Source organism: Phalacrocorax carbo, chromosome 1 (assembly GCF_963921805.1).
Source record: "Phalacrocorax carbo chromosome 1, bPhaCar2.1, whole genome shotgun sequence".
Classification (NCBI taxonomy): Eukaryota; Metazoa; Chordata; class Aves; order Suliformes; family Phalacrocoracidae; genus Phalacrocorax; species Phalacrocorax carbo.
In genome coordinates this window covers 206,024,711-206,046,063 of record NC_087513.1, presented here as the reverse complement: position 1 = coordinate 206,046,063, position 21,353 = coordinate 206,024,711, and the positions used below count along the sequence as shown (strand labels likewise).

General features: G+C 49.8%; 1 protein-coding gene across 1 annotated transcript; it reads left to right on the top strand.

Moving 5' to 3' along the window:
- Nucleotides 1-1,394: 1,394 nt before the first annotated feature.
- On the top strand, nt 1,395-21,228 carry ENDOD1 (endonuclease domain containing 1). Its single transcript, XM_009513577.2, has 3 exons — nt 1,395-1,641; nt 5,475-5,867; nt 12,285-21,228. Exons 2-3 carry the CDS (start codon nt 5,574-5,576, stop codon nt 13,416-13,418), a joined length of 1,428 nt encoding a protein of 475 aa, XP_009511872.2. The 5' UTR covers nt 1,395-1,641; nt 5,475-5,573; the 3' UTR covers nt 13,419-21,228.
- Nucleotides 21,229-21,353: the final 125 nt, after the last annotated feature.

Genomic DNA, 21,353 nt, shown 5'->3' with positions numbered 1-21,353 from the left:
GAAAGACCTGCTCACTCTTTCCTCGCACAGCCAACACCCTTGATTTTTCACAGGCTAAAACCCTGGGGTGGCAGAAGTATGTTTGGTCCTGCGCAAGGTTTTTCTGACCAGCTGTGGACATTCTGGGCTCACTTTAAAGCCGGTGCAGACACAGAGGCACATCTGGAGGATGCCGTCTCGTCTTCACCTGTCCTTGTAGGATGATACAAGTTATACCCTTGCAGTGCCTGCTTCTCTGCTGTAGCTGCTGGGATGACTGGGCTTCATGTGGGCATCTCCACTGTGTCAAAGCCAGGGAGCAGCAGGAACCTCACCTCCATCTATTGGGTCTGGCCAAATCCTTAATGCAGAAGATCTCACTCCTCCTCCCACTCCTTGGTTCCAAAACATGGTGGTGTTACTGGAGACAGGTAGTCCTGGGTGTGGCTGCTATCTTGCCTCTTGATTAAAGCTCCTGGAACCTGCCAGCAGGTTTGGCTTTCTCAAGGATTATGACTTTCTCATTCTCTCTTCTGAGATGATGCAAGCCTAACAAGTCTGTACCTCTAATTTTGCTCCCACTCATCAGTCTTCTGTCAGTGCAGACTGTCAGGAGTTGTCTCACACGTTGCTTTCAGGTAGCACCTAGCACAGTGAGCTCTCAGCATTGGCTGGATCACACCACACTTTTGAAAAAATAAAACAGCAAATAATAAAAAGTCACTATAACACATAGAAGAAAAGTGTGCAAGTGGGTAACTTTCCTGTCCAAAACAGTTTTAAGGTGTGAAAGAACTGTTGTGGCTCTGATCAACTGACAATCTCAAAACCAAAGGTCATTACATTTGAAGCATCAATTCTTTTATCATAGTTGCTATTGTGTCAAAAAGCATCTTTGATTTAAAGAATGAAAGTGCTGGAGCTTTCAGCACATCTCCAAATAACTCATTCCAATAGTTAATTGTTTGCACTATTAAAAATGTTGCCTTGTACCACTAGTCTAAATCTATTCTAGTTCTGCTGTGGTTGTGCTTGTTTCTAACAGCCTGAAGATTTAAAAGAGATCTCCTGAGACTGAAGGTCATGATAAAGTGCCAAGGGATGTAGCCTCTGGATTTTATTAACTTAATCCAGTATCTGTGCAATGCATTTATGCTTTATGGTTTACAAGGTCCCTGTCAGACTCCCACTGTGCAAGTTTTTGTACAAACACAGAACCAGTCCCTGTCCTGACGGTGTTATCACCCAGAGAGCAGTATGTTTGGGTGCTTCACTGTTCCCAGACATCACCCTCTTCCTCTAACCGTGCACCACAGACAACCTCCTCTATAATTTTATGTCTTAAACCTCTCCATCTTTTTCTCTTCTGATTTCAGCTTCGAGGCATCCACTGGCTGCTGTGGACAGAGAGTACAGCCAGGACGAAAGGCAAGTGAGGAAGGAGAGTAGCCAGACTGGCACCCCTGGCGGTTTGAGGTGGTTAGTGGCCTCTTGCTGGCCCACCCATGTTTGTGAGCATCACAGCAGAAGGTAACGAAGCAGTGCAATCAGCAGTGGACCATTCCTCACCAGCACAAGGGGCACCATGGGGAAGGCATGAAGACATCTGTGTAAACACCTAACAAGTAGGCAGCAGAGACTGGCATCAAGACCTTTTTTAAGGTGGGAATCAAAATCCCAAGAGCATGTTGCTAAGCTCTTCCCTGACGAGTTTATTGTTCTTCTGCCCTTCTGGCCCCTGAATCTCTTAGTTTTAGCAGGAAAATTGTTTCATTCCTGTTTTTCTCCCTAGTTCAGCACTGGGCTCCTTTCCCAGACAAGTTTGTAAGCTAATTTTAAAAAGGGACTCCTTCCCCATGAGACAGTGAGGAGGCAGATGTGCTCTCTGACATGCCATGGCATGCCTGCTGGCACTGCCATGCTCCAAGCCCAATCTTTGGTGTCTCCACTGAATCAGACGGTGTCTCTCCAGTGGGACTGCTTGCCCTTGGAGACACTTTCTTCTTCCTTTCCTTCTCAGAAGAATGGGACAGTCACATACAGCACTGGGGTCCTACCCAGAGGTCATGGTAGGAGACAGGAGATCTGGCCTGGAAAAATATTTGGAGTCAAGAATGTTTTGAAAGACTAGACCAGAGGGGTCAGGCATGCGAGGAGAAAGATTTGCTATTTGTAGCAAATCCAGTGTCAGCTGTGTGAACAGAAAGACAGGGCTGGAGGCACAGTGTGGGAAAGCAGGCAAACAAGCCCAGCAGATTCTTTGTGGCTAAAGGGTTTGAATGCTGGTATGTTTTTCATGTTTGTTTTGCAGGGAGGTATTATTTTCTTTGAGACGTTAGTCTTTGTTCTTGAGACCCTTGAGGAAGAGGAAGAGTGGTCACCCATATTATGTCAGTGAAGATGGATGAAAACCTCCTTTCGTTCTCCTTTCCTCCTCCTCCTCCTCCTCCTCCTGTTTTTTCCTCATTTTCTTATCACAGAAGGAGACAGCTTTCCTCAGCTCACTCTCATCTCCTTACTTGAGCCTAGATTTCCTCACACCTATTTCCATTCATTTTCCTTCTTAACCTTTCCTTAGTACCCCAATTTTTAAGGAATGCAGATCCCCCTCAACTCTAATTTTTGCCCGATATGCTCCTTTTCCTCCTGGTCAACACCATTTTCTGGATCCTTACCTCTTTTCTTGCTCTTCCCTCTCTCCAATCTCTCTGTCTTCGAAACCTTTTCCTCAACACACTTCATCTCTGATATGCCTTGCAAACTCTGTGTCCATAGTCCATTGCCTACAGCCTCTCCTCTCCTCCTACACAGCTCTGCCTGCCACTAAGAGATCACTTTTCTCATGTGTCCCTTTGACCACATCACCTACCTCTTTGTGTCTTCCCTGGGCTCCCTCTCCTCCATCATATCAAACACAAGGTGCTTGCCTGCACTGCCGGCACCGCTGGGCTTGTTGCGCTGTCACCCCTTGGTGGGTTTGGAGGAGGCAGCCCCTGCTGCCGCTGCCAGCTCGTGCTGCCTGCTTCTAACCCAATGTGCATTTTTGCAGAGCCCTTCTGTTCACATCAACAGCCTTAGGTCTGCTTTGGATCCGATATTAATATTCCCTTTTGCATTGCTCCTTACAGGCATCACTCCCTGTGATGCCTATAAAAGCCTGTGATAACAGAGAAGCTACTGGAGCACTGAGTCGTCAAAACCTCTGACCAACTCCATCTCACTGTGTTTGACTCCTTTGTCTGTCTGTGATCCCTTGGCTGAGAGCACGATCTTCAGGGGCAGGGCAGTCCTTTGGCCTTTATCTTCCCAGCATGGTGAGTGCTACACCATGATGATGGCACCCAGCCTCTTTAGTAATAGGGATGTTAGCAGGAACAGAAAAAAATCCAGCTCCACATTCAAGCTATCTTAAACTAGAGAGGAACTGCAGAGGGGCTTCTTGCTTGTAGAGGAAATAGGATTGAGAGTAGATGAGTGGAGCTTTCATGTTGATGCTTTTCAGAGATGAGAGCCTGAGGCTCTTGCTTTTCAGACTGATTCAAGGGTTATCTGTTTGCTGGTAAATGCAGAGCTAAATAGGCAGGCAGACTCCAGCCTCACAGGAAAGAGCTGCTCAGAGTTCCCAAAAAGCAGATAAGAAACCCCTGAGGCTTGGAAGACAGCCTGGGCTGTGCTTCCCACTGAGACAGAGGTGTGGCGTTGAGGGAGATTTGACCTGCAGGTCCAGGTCAGAGGAAGGCTGTCCATGTTTCCTGCTGGAAGTCATTGATCTGCTCAGCCTGCTGGTTGCTGTCATGCTCGAGACACCTCGTGCTGCCATTTCTTTGGATTGGGACCATGCCTATCCTGGGGTAATGCATGTCAGTCTTGAGAGCGGGGTGTTTAGCGGTATCACCTGGCCTAGGTTTGCTTGGGGAGCAGAGTTTACTATACTTGTGAAAATCATCTCCTCTGCTGCCCAGGTAGTTGCAAGCCTGGGATCAAACAAACATCTAATAGCTAACGTTTAGCTTCAGTTCTTGATTTTCCAGGAGCTTTTTTACATCCAGGAAAATTAAATTTTAACCTGTCTTTTGGAGCCGCTGTCTTCAGGTTGGTCTGTGTCTGTGCTTTCAGTTCCACCATCTTTCCTGAACATGACAAACTCTGTCAGGGCTGGGTAACCAGGCGTCCGCCTGGACTGAAACCAAGCCCACTTACTACATTTCCTGTTGTTCCCCAGCCTGTCCAGCCCGCCTCTGTCTCCCCCAGCTGATAATACCACACCAAGAGGTGCTGACGTATTTCCTTGCCTTGATACTTCTAGAAGTAGAGGAATGATAGTCTTGGACTCCAGTCTATTTTTAGCACTTTTACAGGCTCCGTCTCTGACCTCAGGCAGGCACTTTAACCACCCGCTGTCCCATTTTGTCATTTGCAATATAGACTAAACATACCTCGCCTGCAAAGCACTTGTGGGTTGGTAGCACTTGGAGATTTTTGCTTGGAAATCACTTTAACAGTATAAACCAGCTTTGCCTAAAAGGGACCTGTGCTTTATTGGCACCCAGGATTTTTAAAGGCTGTTGGTAACACATCTGATCACATCTAACTTCTTGGGTGGGAAATTGCGCATTTTTCTGATGCCTAGGAACTGCTCTGTAGTTTCCTTTCCATCCCCACTATTTTGAAAACATTAATTTTCCCAGTCACTGAAGGAATACAGCCTTTACCCAGCAGTAACTCTGCTGATCATGAACTTAGATAAGTGGTTTCATTCCCTTTAGGTAGATTTTTTTTTTCACTAATTCTATAGGTTTGGTCAAAATATTCAGACGTGGCTGTTGATTCTGCCTCTTGTTAATCTCTCCTGAGGGAGGGTCTGCCAAGGTGAGGTGATACTGCTCCACAGGAGGGTTTCAGAACTCTATTATAGCTCCCAGAGAGATAGGAGCAGAATGCCTTTCCAGGTGCCTTAGAAACATATGACTGGCAGCAACAGTGGTGACAGACAGCCCAAAAAGGGGGAAAGTGGGTACCTAGCAGTGCCAATATCCTGCCACCTCTCTTCTCCCTCTCCTCTCCCTTAGCCAGGCTCATGGCTGGAGAGGCCAGCTAGGACCTCCTTCGGGGTGCTGAATCTGACTTTGCAGCATCCCCCTGGCAGCCCCAGGAAGATTTCTGGCTGTGTCAGCCAAAATTGCTGCTGGGGACTGTGCTGCAATGCAGCACACCACACCCCCGCCAGCATGGAGCCCCAGCCTGGACAGCCAGTGCTGCTCAGCTGTAGTCCCGCACCGCCGTAGGCTTCCCTCCTCCCCTTCCCAGCAAGCCCTGATGATTTCAGGTTGCTTGGCATTATTTCCCGTGGGCAGTTGGCGTCCGCAGCGTGTGTCAGTGCAGCCTGGCGCACGTTCGGTTTCACAACGTGCTGCCTGCCGAAGGCGCTGGCTGCCTGAAGGGATCGGCTGCGGTTTCATATTTCATTTCCCTCACACGCTACACCCGAATTCCAGACGCTTTCTGGCTTTGCTGCTGCATGGACTCAGAGCACAAGTCCTTTGCCATACCCAGTGGAGGCAGACGAGGCTTCCCTCAGCTCCAGGGAGTGAACCATGAAGACGTCAATTGTGTTTTTGCTTTGCATCTCAGTTTTCCCAGGCTTCTCCCAGGGCAGAGTTGTTGGAGAGGATGAAACTGGTTTTGCCGAGTGTAATGTGTTCTTCCCTGGACAAGTCCCACCCGAAGGATTTACGGAGCCGTTCCACGTGAAAATCTGTCAGCAGTACAACAAAAAGCCGCGCTTTGCAACCCTCTACAGTACTAAGGACAAAATACCTCTTTATTCAGCTTTTAAGTACACAAAGCCAGCCCAAAATAAGGAAGAGAACTGGCTGGTCGAACCACAGGTAAGTCAGCTCTTCCTTCCCTGTACTGCAAATGTTCCTGGAGAACGTTTCCTCTAGGGTGAAGTCAGGGCTAGGGTTTTGCAAAGGAGGCAGGAGCTCTGTTTGTTGAACTTCTTTTGATATTAATTTAACACAAGCAGAGCTTATTTTTGTACTTGGAACTGAGCAAACAAATAGTTCCTTGTCCCAAAGGGCTTGTAATGAAAGCTGCGAGGCTGCTGCGTGCAACGTGCAGTGCCAGGGGAGAGGAAAGTCATCTTTAACACCAGCTGATGTGTCTGTCCTGCCTAGTAAGCTATCACGGGCAGGTAGCACTGCTGGTGGGTAGCAGGATTAAACATCGCAGTGTCAGGCTGAAGTTTATTCTGTTGCCACTGTGATCGCAGTGTTGTGAAGAGTTCTTTAGCTTCACTGTGCAGGGATAAAACATCCATTTGCGGGTCACCAAGTTGACGCTGCAGCTTTTTGTTGTGTCCCTGTGCGGCAGACTCCGGTAGCGAAATGAGTTGCCATGTCCTGTAGCGCGCAGGCTTCAGTCAGGTCAGAAGTGAGAAGTATAAAATGAATTTTGCTGGAACCTCACTGTTTTTTGTCTCCCCTGACACTTGGCATGTTTGTGGAAGTCCTTCAGGCTGTTAAATTTAAAGGAAATCCTTAAAAAAGTTGCTGGTGCCCTAAGAGAACAAGCATGCTTGCTTTACCTCTCTTTTTTTTTTTTTTTTTTTTTTTTTGCCATGTTTCAGGTTTTTCAGCAGTGATCATGGGGAGTTTTGTAGCAAACATCAAGCTACCCCCATCTATTGAGCTCAGGAAAGATTGGCGGTGTGCAGGGGTGCTTTGTCAGGGCAGGAATGGCTGCAGTGTCAGAGCAGTGTGTTGGGAGCAGGGCCCTTGGGTGCTGGACACAGCCAGAATCAAAGCTCACCCCTGTCCCAAGAGAGTGGCTGCCATGCTCATTTTCCTTGTGTGCGGTGATGAGATACTAAGACATCAGGTCACAGGCAGTGAAGACAGGAGATCCTACATCCCTCTCTTCACCTTGGACTGTCTCCCTGCTCTCTGGGCTGGGTTTTGAGTTGTAGGAGTTCTCAAGGGTCTTTTGATCTGCTCTCCTTCCACTTCACAGATATCCTGGGGTGGTGTCTGCTCGCCCTTTTAAAACAGAGGGAAGCTTTTTGCAGGCTGCCATTATGGAGCTGAGGAAGGGGGATGAGTTTTTAAAGCACAGAGGATCTAGGCGAGTGAGCATCTGCTGTCAGTGCCATGGAGGCAGTGAGGCAAAGCAGCAGAGATGAGATCCTCTCCCATCTGCCTCAGCTGCTGATGCCCTTCCTCACTACTAGCCACCATATCTCCTCCTTCTCCTCATAGTCTGACTCACCAGACCTGCCCAGGCAGGCTTGAAAGCCATTGCTGCCATGGAGCAGCCTCTCCACAGCAGCTTCGGTTCTCCAGCACCTCCCTCCAGCTGGCTCCCTGGCCCTCCTTGCTCCACCCTTCTTCACCCCTCACCTTGTCATCGTCCCTGCCTGCAAACCTTGTGTTTCCTGCCTCCCAACTGTACCACAGCCCCCAAAACAATTGGCCAGGCACTACCTTTAGTTGCTCTGGCTTCTTCAGAGCATCCCCATGGGCTGCTGTGGGTCCATTCTTAGTTTACACTAATGGGTCCCCTTCACCCATTGCGTAAATGCAGGTGTCTCAGAGGTGGGAGGTAGCAGCTCTGGTTCACTGGAGGAACCTCAGTCTGAGAGAGAAAACCACTAGAAAAAAATTGGCTGAAGAACCTGTAAGGAGAAGAAATCAGGACTATGAAAAATTCCTCTAACTCAAAAAAAAAAAAAAAAAGCATGTACACCCCTCTCCTCCCTGGATCTGGGAGGAAAAAGTGGGGAAGAGATCTCACACCCATTATGCGTGTTCCTGTCAAGACTAGGTCAGATGGTTAGGAAAGGTTCGATGGTTGCTGAAGGGAACCTTTAGCAAGACCTACTCTGCAGCATAGCCCCATGAGGTTATATTGCCTATTTTCTGGGTAATTTCCTTGTCAAGATGGGTAGGCAGGGATGAGCAGGCTCAGCTGCACAGCGCCATGTGCTTACACCTATGTGCATGCACACAGAGATGCAGAGACAGAGCAAACAGGAAGAAATCACTATAAAAACACTCTCTGCACTCTGGTGAGGTCCTCGGGGTTGTCACACGCTTTTTTTGAGGTAATGATGTAAGTAGTGAGGGCACCGTCTCACTCCCTGCGTGCCTCCTCAGGAATGTCTGCCTGAGAAACAAATGCCAAATGTAGCACAGAGGCAGTAATTGGGCGAGAAGTGGGAGGAATGTCAGCGCCACCCACTGCCGATTGGCAGCTGGAAACAGCTAATTAATTCAGCAATTAGTGAAAAATTAGAGAGCCGGCAGGGTAGGCTGATGAGCAGGGTTCTGATGGGACTCCCCCAGGCTCAGGTCTGGAAACCGGCTCCACCACAGATTTCCTACGGGTTGAGTGCAAGCCTCTTAGGTGGCTTTTACCTCATCTCATTTTGATTGTCCGATAAACCTATGGTTTGACTCTTTCCATAGCTTAGAGAGAGGTGGAAAACGCTGGAGTTTTTTTCTGTCCTAACATATGAGGGTCTGGATGAATCAACTTGTGTTTTTATTTGGTTGATGACTACCACCAGCCAGATGACCAGTGTGGGATTTGCACCACCCAGCTGTAGCTACCTCTAAGCTGCTCTTGCCATCTCTCTTGGTAGACGGTCAAGAGAAACAGGTACTTCTAGAGCTACTCATGTGAATGTCCTACAACAGAAACCTTGGCATAAGATGCACTGTGCCTTCTCCCTGGGACCTATACTAAGGGTAGATGAAATATGGCCACTGCAATCAAAGGTGTAAGCGTGCCTGAGGAAATAGCAAGGGAAGTGGGATGCTGAAGTTTCCCTGGAGTGGTACTAGGGTGGGGAAGGTGAGAGGTTAAATGACCAAACATGATGGAAGCTGCCCACTCTAATAGCTATGTGTTGCCATACTTTTAATCCGTCTCTTCCCCTTCTGTGAAACTGCAACCCCCACTTTATGAAACATATCAATATTGTTAGGTGCTCACATCCATACAGGTGTTCAGATGCATAATTTATTTTTAAATCCCTGTCCTATGAATGAGGTGTTTACCTGTCTGCTTAGCCCTTAGCTATTCCAGGTTATTTGGACAGGTGGCTTCATGGCTGACTCCATGAATGCAGATATGCTTTGGCAGTGACACAAACCAAAAGCTTTTTGAAGCAGTGAGGAAAGATAGCTTGCAATGCAGGCTAGATGTAATGCTGGAGACAGCTTGCCTTTGGGGCTGAGCTGGAGGAGGCATGAAAACTTCAGTTACACAAGAGTTATTACATACCATAATATGAGTTATTATAAGCATAACTTGGTGATGTCAGAGCCTTTACGCATGAACAGCACACAGCCGCATTTTTATCCTGTTCTCTTTTAATGGCACCTAAACAATCCCAATGGTATGTGCAAAAGCTTGAAGCTGAAAAGCTAACCGGAGACATATTTTCTTGATAGGCACCTCAAGGTTTGCATGCATCAGCTCAAAGGAAGAGAAAATGAAGTGTGTACAATCTGCATCATGTAGGCTGGGAATCTCTGTTAGGAGGCAGAGGTGACTTGTCTTGGGTCTACATGTCCTTGTGATACGGGAGCACTGCCATGGGAGTGAGAAGGGATGAATATCTCTCTGCAAGGGTGTCAGGCTCAAAAGGACCATAGCATGGAGGGCGGTTCTCAGGCACAGCCTCGAACCCATGGCCGCTCCCCTCACCTGTACTGTGGGATTAAACACACCGGGTGCATCCCATGTGTGTCCCATGGCACAACACTGGCATTTCATCAGAACAGGGAGAAAGAGTTGGGGTGGCATGAAGGGACAGTGATTTTGTGGAGTGCAAAATGTCTGGCTTCATCAGCCAGCTACAGCTCATGATTTTGGGGTGTCTGAGCAAGAGGAGCAGAATACGGCAGAAGCAGCGCAGGATAAGTCTTTTTTAAGTGGTGTATTTAGAAAAAGCTATGACTTGCACATCAGCACACAGGACTCGCTGTGATCTTTCCAGTCCTGAAGCAGTAAGCACCAGATGGTTCAAATAAAAGTGCAAGAAACCTCCTCAGCAGGATGGGGGTAATGCGGCTCACTGCAATGGCCAGTGTTGGCACTGTGACTAGCCTTGGTGCAGAGGGAGCCGGAGCCTGGACTGCAGGGGCTTGGCTGATGCAGGAGGCCAGCCAGAGCTTGGTTCCTACAGCGAGGGTGATAGATAGCTGCTGACACTCGCTGGCGCTGGCCCTTCCGCCCTTACTCTCAGCACAGGCTGATGCAGAACTGTGAGGAGGTGATGCGGCACTAAGAGGATGCAAACTCTGGGTAAGGTTGCAAGGATATAGCTGGACGTCTGTCCAAGTGCATTGGACGATGGCCAAGGGATGAGGAAGGATGACTGGGGAGTGATTCAAGGTAGACTATGAACTGTCTACCACAGATGTCTCCAAAGTACCTATTATATAGTGCAATAAACAGTCTGTAGGCCAGGAGCAAAGACAGCAGGTTTAATTGGGCCAGCACAGTGCTGGGAGCTGAGGCCACAGCCTCTGAAGCAGGGACTACAGGAGGCAGCAACTGCCACAAACCATCTGCCACCCCCAAGCTTCTACCAACATGCTTACCCTCTAATCTGGGGAAGAAAACGACAACCTGGCACCCTCCTGGAGTGGCTGCAGGCAGTGTCAATAGGAGTGACTAAGGAGCAGACAGCTACGGCCACCCGAGAAAGACCTGAGCACGCCCTGGTGTTTAGTGCTCGTGCTCCCACTGCTTATTACCTCCCCATGCATGGCTCTGTGCATGACTCCAGGATGAATTCCCGCTGCAGCAATTGCTACCTCTGGCTCTGTGGCATGGGAATAGCAGACGCAAGCAGGTAGCACGATTCCGTCAAGGACATGCAGTGATGGCATCCTCACCGATGTTATGCCAGGAGCTGTGTGGCCGTTAAAGATGAGGTTCAGACTATTAATGACATTAGGTTCAGACTACTAATGACAAGCCCTGAGAGAGCCCTAGGTGCTCTCTATTCAGGGCAGGGAAGTTCAGGTCACCTGCTATCGTGCCTGGCTTCTTACAGAATCAGTGGTGAGAGGTAAATGCCTTCTCTAGGCATCTTGTATTGTGGCGGTGTGCTCCCCTCCCGCCATGCAAGCAATAACCACCAGTGGGGGCCATGATGTCTGCATCCAACTTAAGTTGGACTTTCGGGAGATGGATGGAAACACTGTAGCCAAGGGCTGTCTGGAGCAGTGACCCAGATGTTTTGCTAGTATGCAAACGTGACTATAAGTCCATCATCTCACCCCCATAAATACTGAGCAGCCCAAGAGCCCTTTGAGCACTCCTGCATGGCAGTGGGCTGCACGCCAGGAGCTTCTCTTGAGCAGGGGTGCCTCTCAAGGTTACTCCTTGAGGTTGAGACATTCCTTGCTGCAACAGACCCTTGGCAACTGACTAATAGCATGCTAATCTTTGAAATCTCAGCTAAGTGTTGTAAAGGATTGATTGCACATATATAATCCTTTAGACATAAACTGTTGACCAAGCCTGGGACTCTGATTGGATCCAGCCACACCTAGATTCCTCTCTGAGGAGGAGTTTAGAAAGCAAGGGCGTCCTTTCTGAACCTCATGACTCAATGGGAACGTCTCCCTGACAGTTTTGTCTCACCCTGTCCTCTGTGCAGTAAATAATCAAGTGCTCCTTGCCGTCAAATCTTGTTAAACCACTGTTGCATTTACTATTGAATTTTGTTAACTCACTGTTTTGTATCCATAAACTATGTTGTTGCTTCTCTCTTACGAATGAATTGCACTCTCACTCCATCTGTGACATATTTACCATGGGTTTTTTTCTTCATGGCTTGGATTTGATAGTTCATAGAGCTGAATTAAGGTGATATGGTAGCTGCTTAAATGAACTGGAGGTACCACCACCGTAGGAGGTAAGAACATGGCCTGATATCAAGCCACCTATTGGTCTTAAAAATCTCTTCCAGAAAAAAAAAGCACAAGTTAGAGGCTTGGTGCAGGGTGGCTGGTGAGATTCTGGAGGCTGTGTTGTGCTGCGGACCATACTGGAGAGCTGCTAGCATCACTTGCAGCCTAAACCAATGTGTTTGGCAGGGCAGCTAAGTAAAGCATACACTCCTCTGAAGCGCTGCAAGCAAAATGAGGAGGGAGTGTAGGATGTGGTACAAGGCACAGCATGTAGTAGGAGTCATAATGGAAAATATACTTCAAGGCCCATTTTACATGTTGCTTTCTAGAAGGGCAAATTGCATCCAGTAACTCTCCTCTCTACTCTTTCAGATAGATGATCCAGAAAATGACCTGCATGAGATGGTGCATGAAGCTGATATTGTTGGCACTGTGGCCAACCTTGGTGCAAATCAAGCCCTGACCTCTGACTACATGGGCTCCGGCTATGAGAGAGGGCTGCTCAATCCCAGCTTGCTCAATGAGGAGGATTTCCAGATGGCCACTTACACGCTCACGAATGCCGTCCCTCTGAGCCCATCTCTGAGCAAAAGCTGGCACAGAGACATTGAGAGGGTAGTGGAGCAAGCTCTGGTCCCTCACTGCTCCAAGAAGGATCACCTCTATCTCCTTGCAGGCGCGATTCCTTCCAGTGTCCAAGTTAAAGGCAAGGTGTCAGTGCCAGACACCCTCTGGCTGGCAGCCTGCTGTGATGCTCCAGAGGGCTGGTCCCTGGGACTAGTGAAGAAAATGAATGATGAAAACAGCTTGGCAGACCTCATGGTGGGAGAGCTGGAGAAGCAGCTTCTAGCAGGTGTTCACTTGTTCAAGGGCAGCTGTGGGGAAGACAACCAAAGCCAGGAGAAAATAAAAGCAATACTGCAAACTGTCAGTCAGATCCGCTCTGGAGAGCAAGTAGGAACAAATGACAACCAGGAAACCAAAGACAGTGGCTTGGTGAGAAAAGTGGCTGGCATCATTGCTACCCCTTTCATCAAACTTCTGGAACTCCTCATCTACGTGTTTGTGGGGCTGGTGAAATTTGTGTTTTCTTTTCTGTGGCTCGTTATCAAGTGGGTTGGTGGTACAGTTCTGGATGGAATCTACAGCCTGTGGAATGGGGTGGTGTCCTACCTTAAAGCCATCAGCATGGTGCTCATCAGCATCCCCTATGACATGGGGAGGGTCATTGCCAACATATTCCTGGGATTCCTGCAAATTGTTCAAGATGTGGCATTCCTCACCTACAGGATCCTGCGCATCCCTATGGGGTTTGTCCTTCACCTCGCTGCTTTCCCTTACCATTCCATCTGTGCCATTCCCTCTGTCCTCAAAGACATGGCCACCGGGATCGGGGGCACCTTCTCGCTGGTCATTGATGCCACAGCTGCACTTCTGCATGGCTTTTATTACTTGGCTGGTCACATAGTCAAACGGTTTGTCCCTAAAGGCTCCTCTGATGACTGATGCGGATGGAAATCAAGGCTGCAAAGACATGGGGTGAAGGAGGAGCGGGGCAATGAAGATACGTGGCCATATGCTCTCAATTCTGTTCTGGTATTTATTGTAGTGACATTAATAATAATGAACCAATGGGGGAGTAACAGGGAAGGCCGAGGTAACATTGCTGGGGGCACCACCATTGTAATTCAAGTTCTGTCTTTTGTGAAATGTTCGGATTTATTGGTGCAGGCCACAAAGTTTCTGTGATTTGCACATGTCAGGATGCTTCCTCTTAGCACGTGGGAGACGTGCTAAATGTGGTATGGGGTTGTTTCTTTCTGGCAAAGACAACAGTGAGACCTATGCAGGGGCAGAGAGCTCCACAGAAGCCCATCCCTGTTGGGGAGGAGGTGGTGGTTGGGGCACAATTTTAGGTACAGAGGGTTTTCTGGGACCTGGAGAAGGGAAAAGGAGGTGAGGGTGCAAGGATTTGGGGCTGGGAAATGGTAGGGAGCAAGGAGGGATGGGGACGAGGTCCTGCTGTTGGTTGCACTGCTCATTGCACCAGGGTCCCCACTGGTGGAAGGGATGCAACTGGGTGTATCTCATAGTCCTCAGGCTTTTCCAGGCAGCTGAAATCATGTGGATCTTGCTGTAAGGAAAGACCTGCTGCCTGTTCTTTCTCATCGTGGGAGAACATTTTCCCTTAGCCATACCAAGGTCATCTTCCCCCAACCCTTCCTTGCTCTCTGGTGACTATTGAAGGTCTAAGCCCTGAAGCTTCAAGACATGGCATTCCATGATGGTCTAAGCCCCTGAAGGTCTCAGCCCTGAAGCCTTTGTGCCTGCTACAAAGCCCAGCAGCGCCCGGGAGTCATGCTTTTGGCTCTGAATCAGCTGCCACCTGCCCTGCCTCCCTTGAGAGCTGACAGCTCCCCAAGCACACAGCAGTATTTACATGCCTGAGGTCTCCACAAGATGATGCCCAGGCTGGGGATGGCTAACACCACAGCTGTCCTTTTGGGACTTGTTTTGAAAGCCCAGCCTGCAGAGAGAAAAATGATCCTCCTGGGTTTCCTTCTAGGGCAAAAGAAAAGCAGCTCTGCCCTTCCTACTGGTCTGGGTCGGCGACAGGGACATCCTTACAGAGGGAATATGGGAGAGAAGATGCATGGGGAGCAAGGGGAAAATCCCTTTGCTGCTTTTGCATGGGTTGATTTGGTGTTTTGATAGCCCCACATGGCGGTGGGGCCAGAGTGCGGCAGGGCCAGCCCCAGGCGGGGCAGGGCCAGCCCCAGGCAGGGCAGGTGGGTCGCCTCAGTCCTGTGCTGGGAGTGAAGCTGGCTGGAGGGACATCGAGGAGGGGAGTCCTGCAAAGGGGAGGAAAAGGCAGAGGGAGTAGGACACTTGTGGAGAGTTGCTTACATTTGGAGGTCCTGGTAGCACTCATGGCAGGGGACTCTGCTGCCTGGGAGAGGAGAGAGGTCTGTGTGGCTGTCGCCGCTGCAGGGACCAGCACAGCCAAGCTCAACATGAGCCTTAGCAGCAACAGCTTTTGCTGGTTGGTTCCCTTCCCTGTTCAAATTTGGAAACCTGGAGGAGGGAAAAAGCAGTTGCATTGCCCCCTTCTCCCATGGGGACTATGGACTGTCAGGTAGGACGAGAGGCAGAAGGGGGATCTGAGGCACAGTGTTTGTTTTGCTGTGTAAATACCCTCCTGGTGAGCCCATGCACTGCTGGATGCACTTATGCGGGAGGGTGACCCAATCCCTCTTCTGCACCACTCATCCTCTGTGCTCGCTGTCCTTCACCCCTTCTCCCGAGCAGTGTGAGCCAGGACCCCTGACATCTGGGACACTGGAGCCGGGGTGCAGGCAGGAGCTTTGCAGGGAACCATCAGGGGTTTGTACTCAGACGAGGGGCACAGGGACGCCCACCGCTGCTGGAGGAGGGCACAGGGGTGCTGCCCTTCCACAGGGCTCAGCTCAGCAAGGGGCTTTATGTCTCTTGGTGCAGCTGCCTGCAGAACAGAGGCTCCTGATCTCTGCAGCATTTGCTCTGGCTCGACTCCCAGATGGGAGGATGGGTCCTGCCCTTCACACCCACCTCTGTCCCCCGCTCCAGCGTCAGGTTGGTTGTGGACCTCTGATCTGTCATAGCACCCCATAGGAGTCCCAGGGGTGTGCAAGCCGGTGCTGCCGTCCCTGGGGGGGACCCAGCGGTGCTGTGTTGCTGGTGGCCAGTCCTGGGTTGAAGACAGCCCAATTACTCAATGCAGCAGCTTTGCTGCCTCTCACTGCTCACGGCAGGGCTGAGCTGGGCAGGGATGGATTCAGGGGGATAAAGGAGATTGAGCTGGTTCATGGCTGTGGCAGAGGATTGTTTCCTTAGCTCAGGGACTGTGTTCCATGCAACCAGCTGTGTGGGCACACCCCAGACCAGCACACCCTGGCCAGGCAGCACCCCGTTTGGCAGCGATGCTAGTGGCATCGATGGGGATGAAGTGGGGAGGTGGTGGGCTGAGCAGGGACAGAGGACAACTGCTCACCTCACCCTTTGTGGGCCATGGCTGGTTCATGGAGAAAGATAGGCCACCCATCAAACAGCACTGGCGTTGTCCAAAAGGAAAGGCAGCTTTTGTGTGCCAACTTGAGTCTAACTGGGTGAAGGCTGCGGTGTTTACAAATACCTCCTTTGCCTTGGAGATGTTGGTACAGGGATTTCGGGTGCAAGGGGCAGGGTCCAGGTTGCTGCTCCCAGCAGGCAAACAGCAGCCTGCAGATGCTCTCCAAACCAAACTTTGCATCTTTTCCTACTGAAACATGCCTTCCCTGCTGCAGAGCCAGATGTGGAGCTTGTTTCTCACTCCTTCACAGGACCCTGTCCCAAACCCAGCACTTCTCTCGGGCTACATGGCAGACAGCTCAGGTCCCAGGAGCTGCCAGGGTGCAGTGACAGGGGCACCAGCCTGCTGGACACAGGGTCCCCAGCAGCCTCTGAAGGCATGTGTGGTGGCAGCAGCTTTCAAGTGCAGCCCAAGCACTGGGGAGGAGGCAGCTGTGCCCCCCTGCAGCTGCCTGTCTCGTGCCTTCTGCATGGCCTTGTGTCTGACCCCACTTAGCTGTGCGGTGCTGCACACAGCCGGTGATGCACTTTTCAGGGGTCCTGCACCCAGAGCAGCTGCCCCACACCTTAACCCAGAAGCCCCTGTATCCCAGCCCCGCAAACACCTCCAGCGCGCTCCCATTGCAGTGATGTGGAAGCTCGTGTGCGGAGAGGCAGCAAAGCTGAGATGCCTCGGGAGGTCTGCGCTGCCACTTCTCCATCACCATCGCCACTCAGCCTAGCTCGGGTCAGGCCAGCAGGTCTCCGTGCTGCAGCCGGGTCTTCTGACCACAGGTGGAGAGTCCTTGAAACCTAAGGGGCTGCAGCACTGTAGGATTTGGGCAGATGTGGAACAGTATTACTAAAAATCATCTTAACGTGCTCAGATTTCAAATGCTAAGAACTGCAACCAGCACGGGGCATTTTTCTTCTGTGCTGCTTGTCTGAGCAGATGATGGGAAATCTGCCTCAAACACTGAGCAATTATCACAGAACAAGCAACATCCTGCTACAAACTAACTATTGTTTGAGATTATTCTTATCTGGGCATGATTTATGGCTTGTGAGCTTTACTCTCTCCTTGGAAACATATGGCTTTCACAAAATAAAAGTTACTTTTCCAAAGAGGGGCTGGTATCACGTATCTGTCACAGTTGCAAACAAGATAATGCCACCCGGGGCACCCTGACTGATCAACAAAGCACCAGGAGCACAGTTGTTCTTTGTTACGGGTTGACATCTGATATTAATGTCCCTTTAGTGCTTTTAAAACACCTTTCCTCTCTCAAAGCCCTTTAAAAGAGTCAATTCATTAAGCTGCAGAATATGTAAGATAAAAGCTGGGGGGCTGCAGGCAGTGAATTTAGCTCTGTGTGTGCCACAAGAGAGGGAGAAGAGATGTTTTCTTCTTTTGAGATGTGGTTATACCTGGGGTGCAGCACGATGGCTGGTTTGGATACAGAAAAATCATATCATGGCAGGGTGATTCTTTGTAGCTGATGGGGAGAAACTCCCTCTTGTGTGATGCTGTTCCCTTAACTGGTTTTATCACATCTTTAGAAGGAAAACAAACACTTCCTAAAGGTGGCTGTTTTCCTCCACTGACAGTATAGAGATCCTGGGATGAGTAAACCAGATGTTGGCACCTACATTTTGCAGGTACCTCTTTGAGCAGATGAACCCCTCCAGCGCAGTCTGCGTTCCTCACAGGTCTGCAGGAATTGCCAAGACACTGGAAGAGGTTGCCCAGGGAAGCTGTGGATGCCTCATCATTGGAAGCATTCAAGGTCAGGTTGGACAGTGCTTTGAGCAGCCCAATCTAGTGGAAGGCATCCCTGCCTCATCCAGATCACCCAACATCCGACACAGGGGTCTCTGTGCACCTCGACATAATCTTTGTCTCTGTTGCATTCCCCTGGGGCTGGGCACTGGTAACAGCAGAGGGGCTCAGCAACCCTGGCAGCATGGCCCCTTGGTCACAGCCCTGGGCTCAGGTCCCCTGGGTGGCACCTCTGCTGCCATTGCACGTTTTGGAGCTGCTCACCCCTGTGTGGAGCTCCATCTCTGGCTCAGTACCTCCCTCTGGCCAGGGAGCTGCTCCAGTTTGTCAGGGAACTGATGCAGTGAAAAGCCGAAATCAGGACTCAGTAGTCTGAACAACTATTAAGCAGGTATTCTTTACTGCAGTGCTGGACACACAGGGGATCACTCCTAATGTGCATCCCGCAAGTCATGATGGACAAAGCTTATATTGCTCAGTTATATACATATGCATTAGATTTCCTGGAACTAATTATAATACTTGCATCTTAATTACCCATGTGTTTTAAGTCCCTTCTTCCACATATGGTCAGGAGTTGGCCCATCAAGTAATCTTGTCACAGTATATTGCAAGGTGTGTGTTCTGACCCCTATCTAGATGGAGGTGTCCTTTGTTCCTTTTGTCTTGGTTTGACCGGCACCTGCTGCTAGGTGTTTGCATCCCTCCAGGACGTTCCCCATCAGGCTCGCCAAGACTATGTCCTTGAGTGCATTCTTGCCCTTACAGCAGTGGCAGTCATGAGGCTGTTGTGTGTTTGTCCTGGGTGCTTCTGAGTGGAACCTCAGGGATCATGAGGTGGTTTCCAGACAGCAGTTTGGTAGTTCTGCAGTGTCCTTATCTTTATGGTTCTGTACATCTGGGTCGTAAGTCTTGTTTAGGTGCTTCTTGTCATGAAGCCTTTCTGACTCCCCCAAAGCAACAGGTTTTAGTCACAACAGCTCTAAGTCTATAAGAACTGAATCATCCTTGTTCACAGGTTACCTCTCCAGTGTAGTCAGTTCCAGAAAATAGAAGAAGTATTGGAAAATAAATGCCAGTGTAACTTGTTTGGGCAGGAGGGATTGCATGGGAGCAAGGAGTGTGAGGTGCGCCTGGGGTGTCCGTGTTGGTGAGGTTGCGATCCCGTGGGTTCGGCACAGGACGATTGCTCTTCGCTGCACGGTCTCCCAGGCCGTTGGACTTCCTTCGGTTTGGGAATGGGTCTCACACTGGGTAACATCTGCCATTGATTTCCACAGAACTGGTGTTTCCAGCCGAGCAGAGAGGCCTACAGGTTTTCCAGCAGTGTTAGTGTTACAGCTGGTTGGAAAATCTCCAAGGAAATATATCCTGTCAGAACAGGCTAATTTATCAAACAGGGTTCTTTTCCTGGCAGTTTGCCATTTTTAGTGGAAAAGATTTTTCAGGTCCAGGCTGGAACGAGGACCAGAATCAACCAAGAGCAGCCTAGGGTCTGGATTAGAGGTTTGGATATGGACATTCAGCACCTGCTCCTGCCTAAAGCCAGGCCTGACACATGAATGTGGCTGTCTTCATCTCAGAGGAGTGCCCTTACAGCTGTGGCTCATCTTAGCTTATGTCTCATTTTGTCCCATTTGTAAGGGTGAAAAAAACCTGTTTCCCTTCCAAAAATACTGAAACTGTGACTTTTCCTGGGAGGTAGAAGCCATTTTCCACTGAGCCAGGAGCAAAGTTGCCTGCAAAGCTGAAGCAGTGGCTTCAAATTCCTTTGCAGTAGCATCTTTATTAATAACTTGAGGTTTAAACTAATTTAACATGGTGGAGGAGGGACATTTGGAGCAGATGTCACTGTGTGTTTACTGCTGTGATAGTGCAGATTTTGCCAAACTGCCCAGTGTCTGCTTGTAGAAGACGGTTATCGACCAAAGCCAGGAGCTGCAGCAGGCGGGCAGGACGATGCTAGTGGGCAGGGGAGGAACCATGGGAGCTCCTTGATGGTGGGAGAAGAGCAACAGATGGATGGGATGTTTCAAACCAAGTGGCTGGTAGCTAAATAGTGAAGAATAGTGGCTGAGAAGGTCTCTGCTTGGTTCTGACACCAATGAACTGCTGAGATGAGTGGAGCAGCTCCTGAGGGATGATTCGATAGACTCAGGCAGACATTGCTTTCTGGATTTATATGCCAAGTCTAGGCATTTAAAATCTCTTCTCTGCAGGACTCCCTCCATTCAGTGTAAATATCTCACTAGACTTTCACCTGGGCACCTCAGCTGGATGTCTAAAGCTGGGGCCAATGAAGCTTAGTTGGGGTTTGGGGCTGATGGGGCTTGTCCCACCCGTGGAGACCTTTGAGGTGTCCATTGACGTGGGTCGCCCATGTGGTTGTACAGGTGAGATGGTCTTTCCCACAGCCCCTTGGAAGGCTCTTGGGCTGCTAAAGTCCTTCCATGCAGGTAGGACTGATACCAGGGGCTGATGCCTCCTGAGGGCTGCTGGAAACAACCCCCAGTGCTCGCAGCCACACTCGGTGGTGGGGTTTGTGTGTGGTCCTGCTCAACAGATGGGATTAACCACCGTGTGTGCCTCAAGCCCTACGAGTTGGCCTGACCTGTGTGGGGTGATCCCACCCCCCAAAGAACTTGGCCTACAGTTTTTTGAGTTCACGAAAAACATGCATATTTGTGGGGTGGCTGAGTGCATCCTTCACCCTCAGGCATCTGCAGGCTGTAACTGTACACCTTTGCACTGTGGGTGATGATAGCCTGCACTTGAAAAGAACACTGCACTCTGCAAAACTGAGAGGAGTTATTTGATGTGGAGCAAAGGGGCCACCTTCTCAGGGACCTGTGAGACCATGTTGCCCAGTGGCTGGAGAAGAGGTTTGAATGGTAACAATTAGTGTCCTGGTGTCAGAGAGGTCCAAATGATCTCTGAGGTTCATCATCCCACCAGTAGACAGTTAAGGAGAAAGGGTGACAACTCCGGTGCTGGGTGTCATCAAGGACTAGGGAACAGGCACTTGGGCTACAGCGATGGAGGATAGTTTTGCCCATACCCAGATCCTGTAATGCCACAGATCACCCCCCCCAAGCCCAGTCAGAGGGGGTTTTGGTGGAGTGGGATGTGTCTGGGAACCTGGTACGTGGCCTTTATTTCTCTCAGGAGCGTATTCAAAGTCTCTCCCTTTGTCCGTCACCTGCTCCCAGCCGTGAGTAGATGTAGGTGTTCAGCACCAAGCACGTTCCCGCGAAGTGTGCTGCCGGCACTGCTGGGACTCCGGGGGACACAGCACTGAGGTTCTGGACCTCTGCGGCAGTGGGGATTTGTACTCTGGTCTACTGATTATACCTGGTAAGATGCCTCCAGCTGAGATGCTTCTGTTCCTGTTCTTTGCATTTTTCTTGTTTTATTATTTTTCAGCAGGAAAACCGAAAGAAAACCCTAGGGATTAGCTTAAATCTAATAAAAAATGTTTTCAGCTGATCTTTTCAGTATCACTGTGCTGTGCTGCGTATGTGAGCTGGAGTTTAATCTTCTGCGAGCTGAACACTGCAAACCCACTGTTTCCTGTG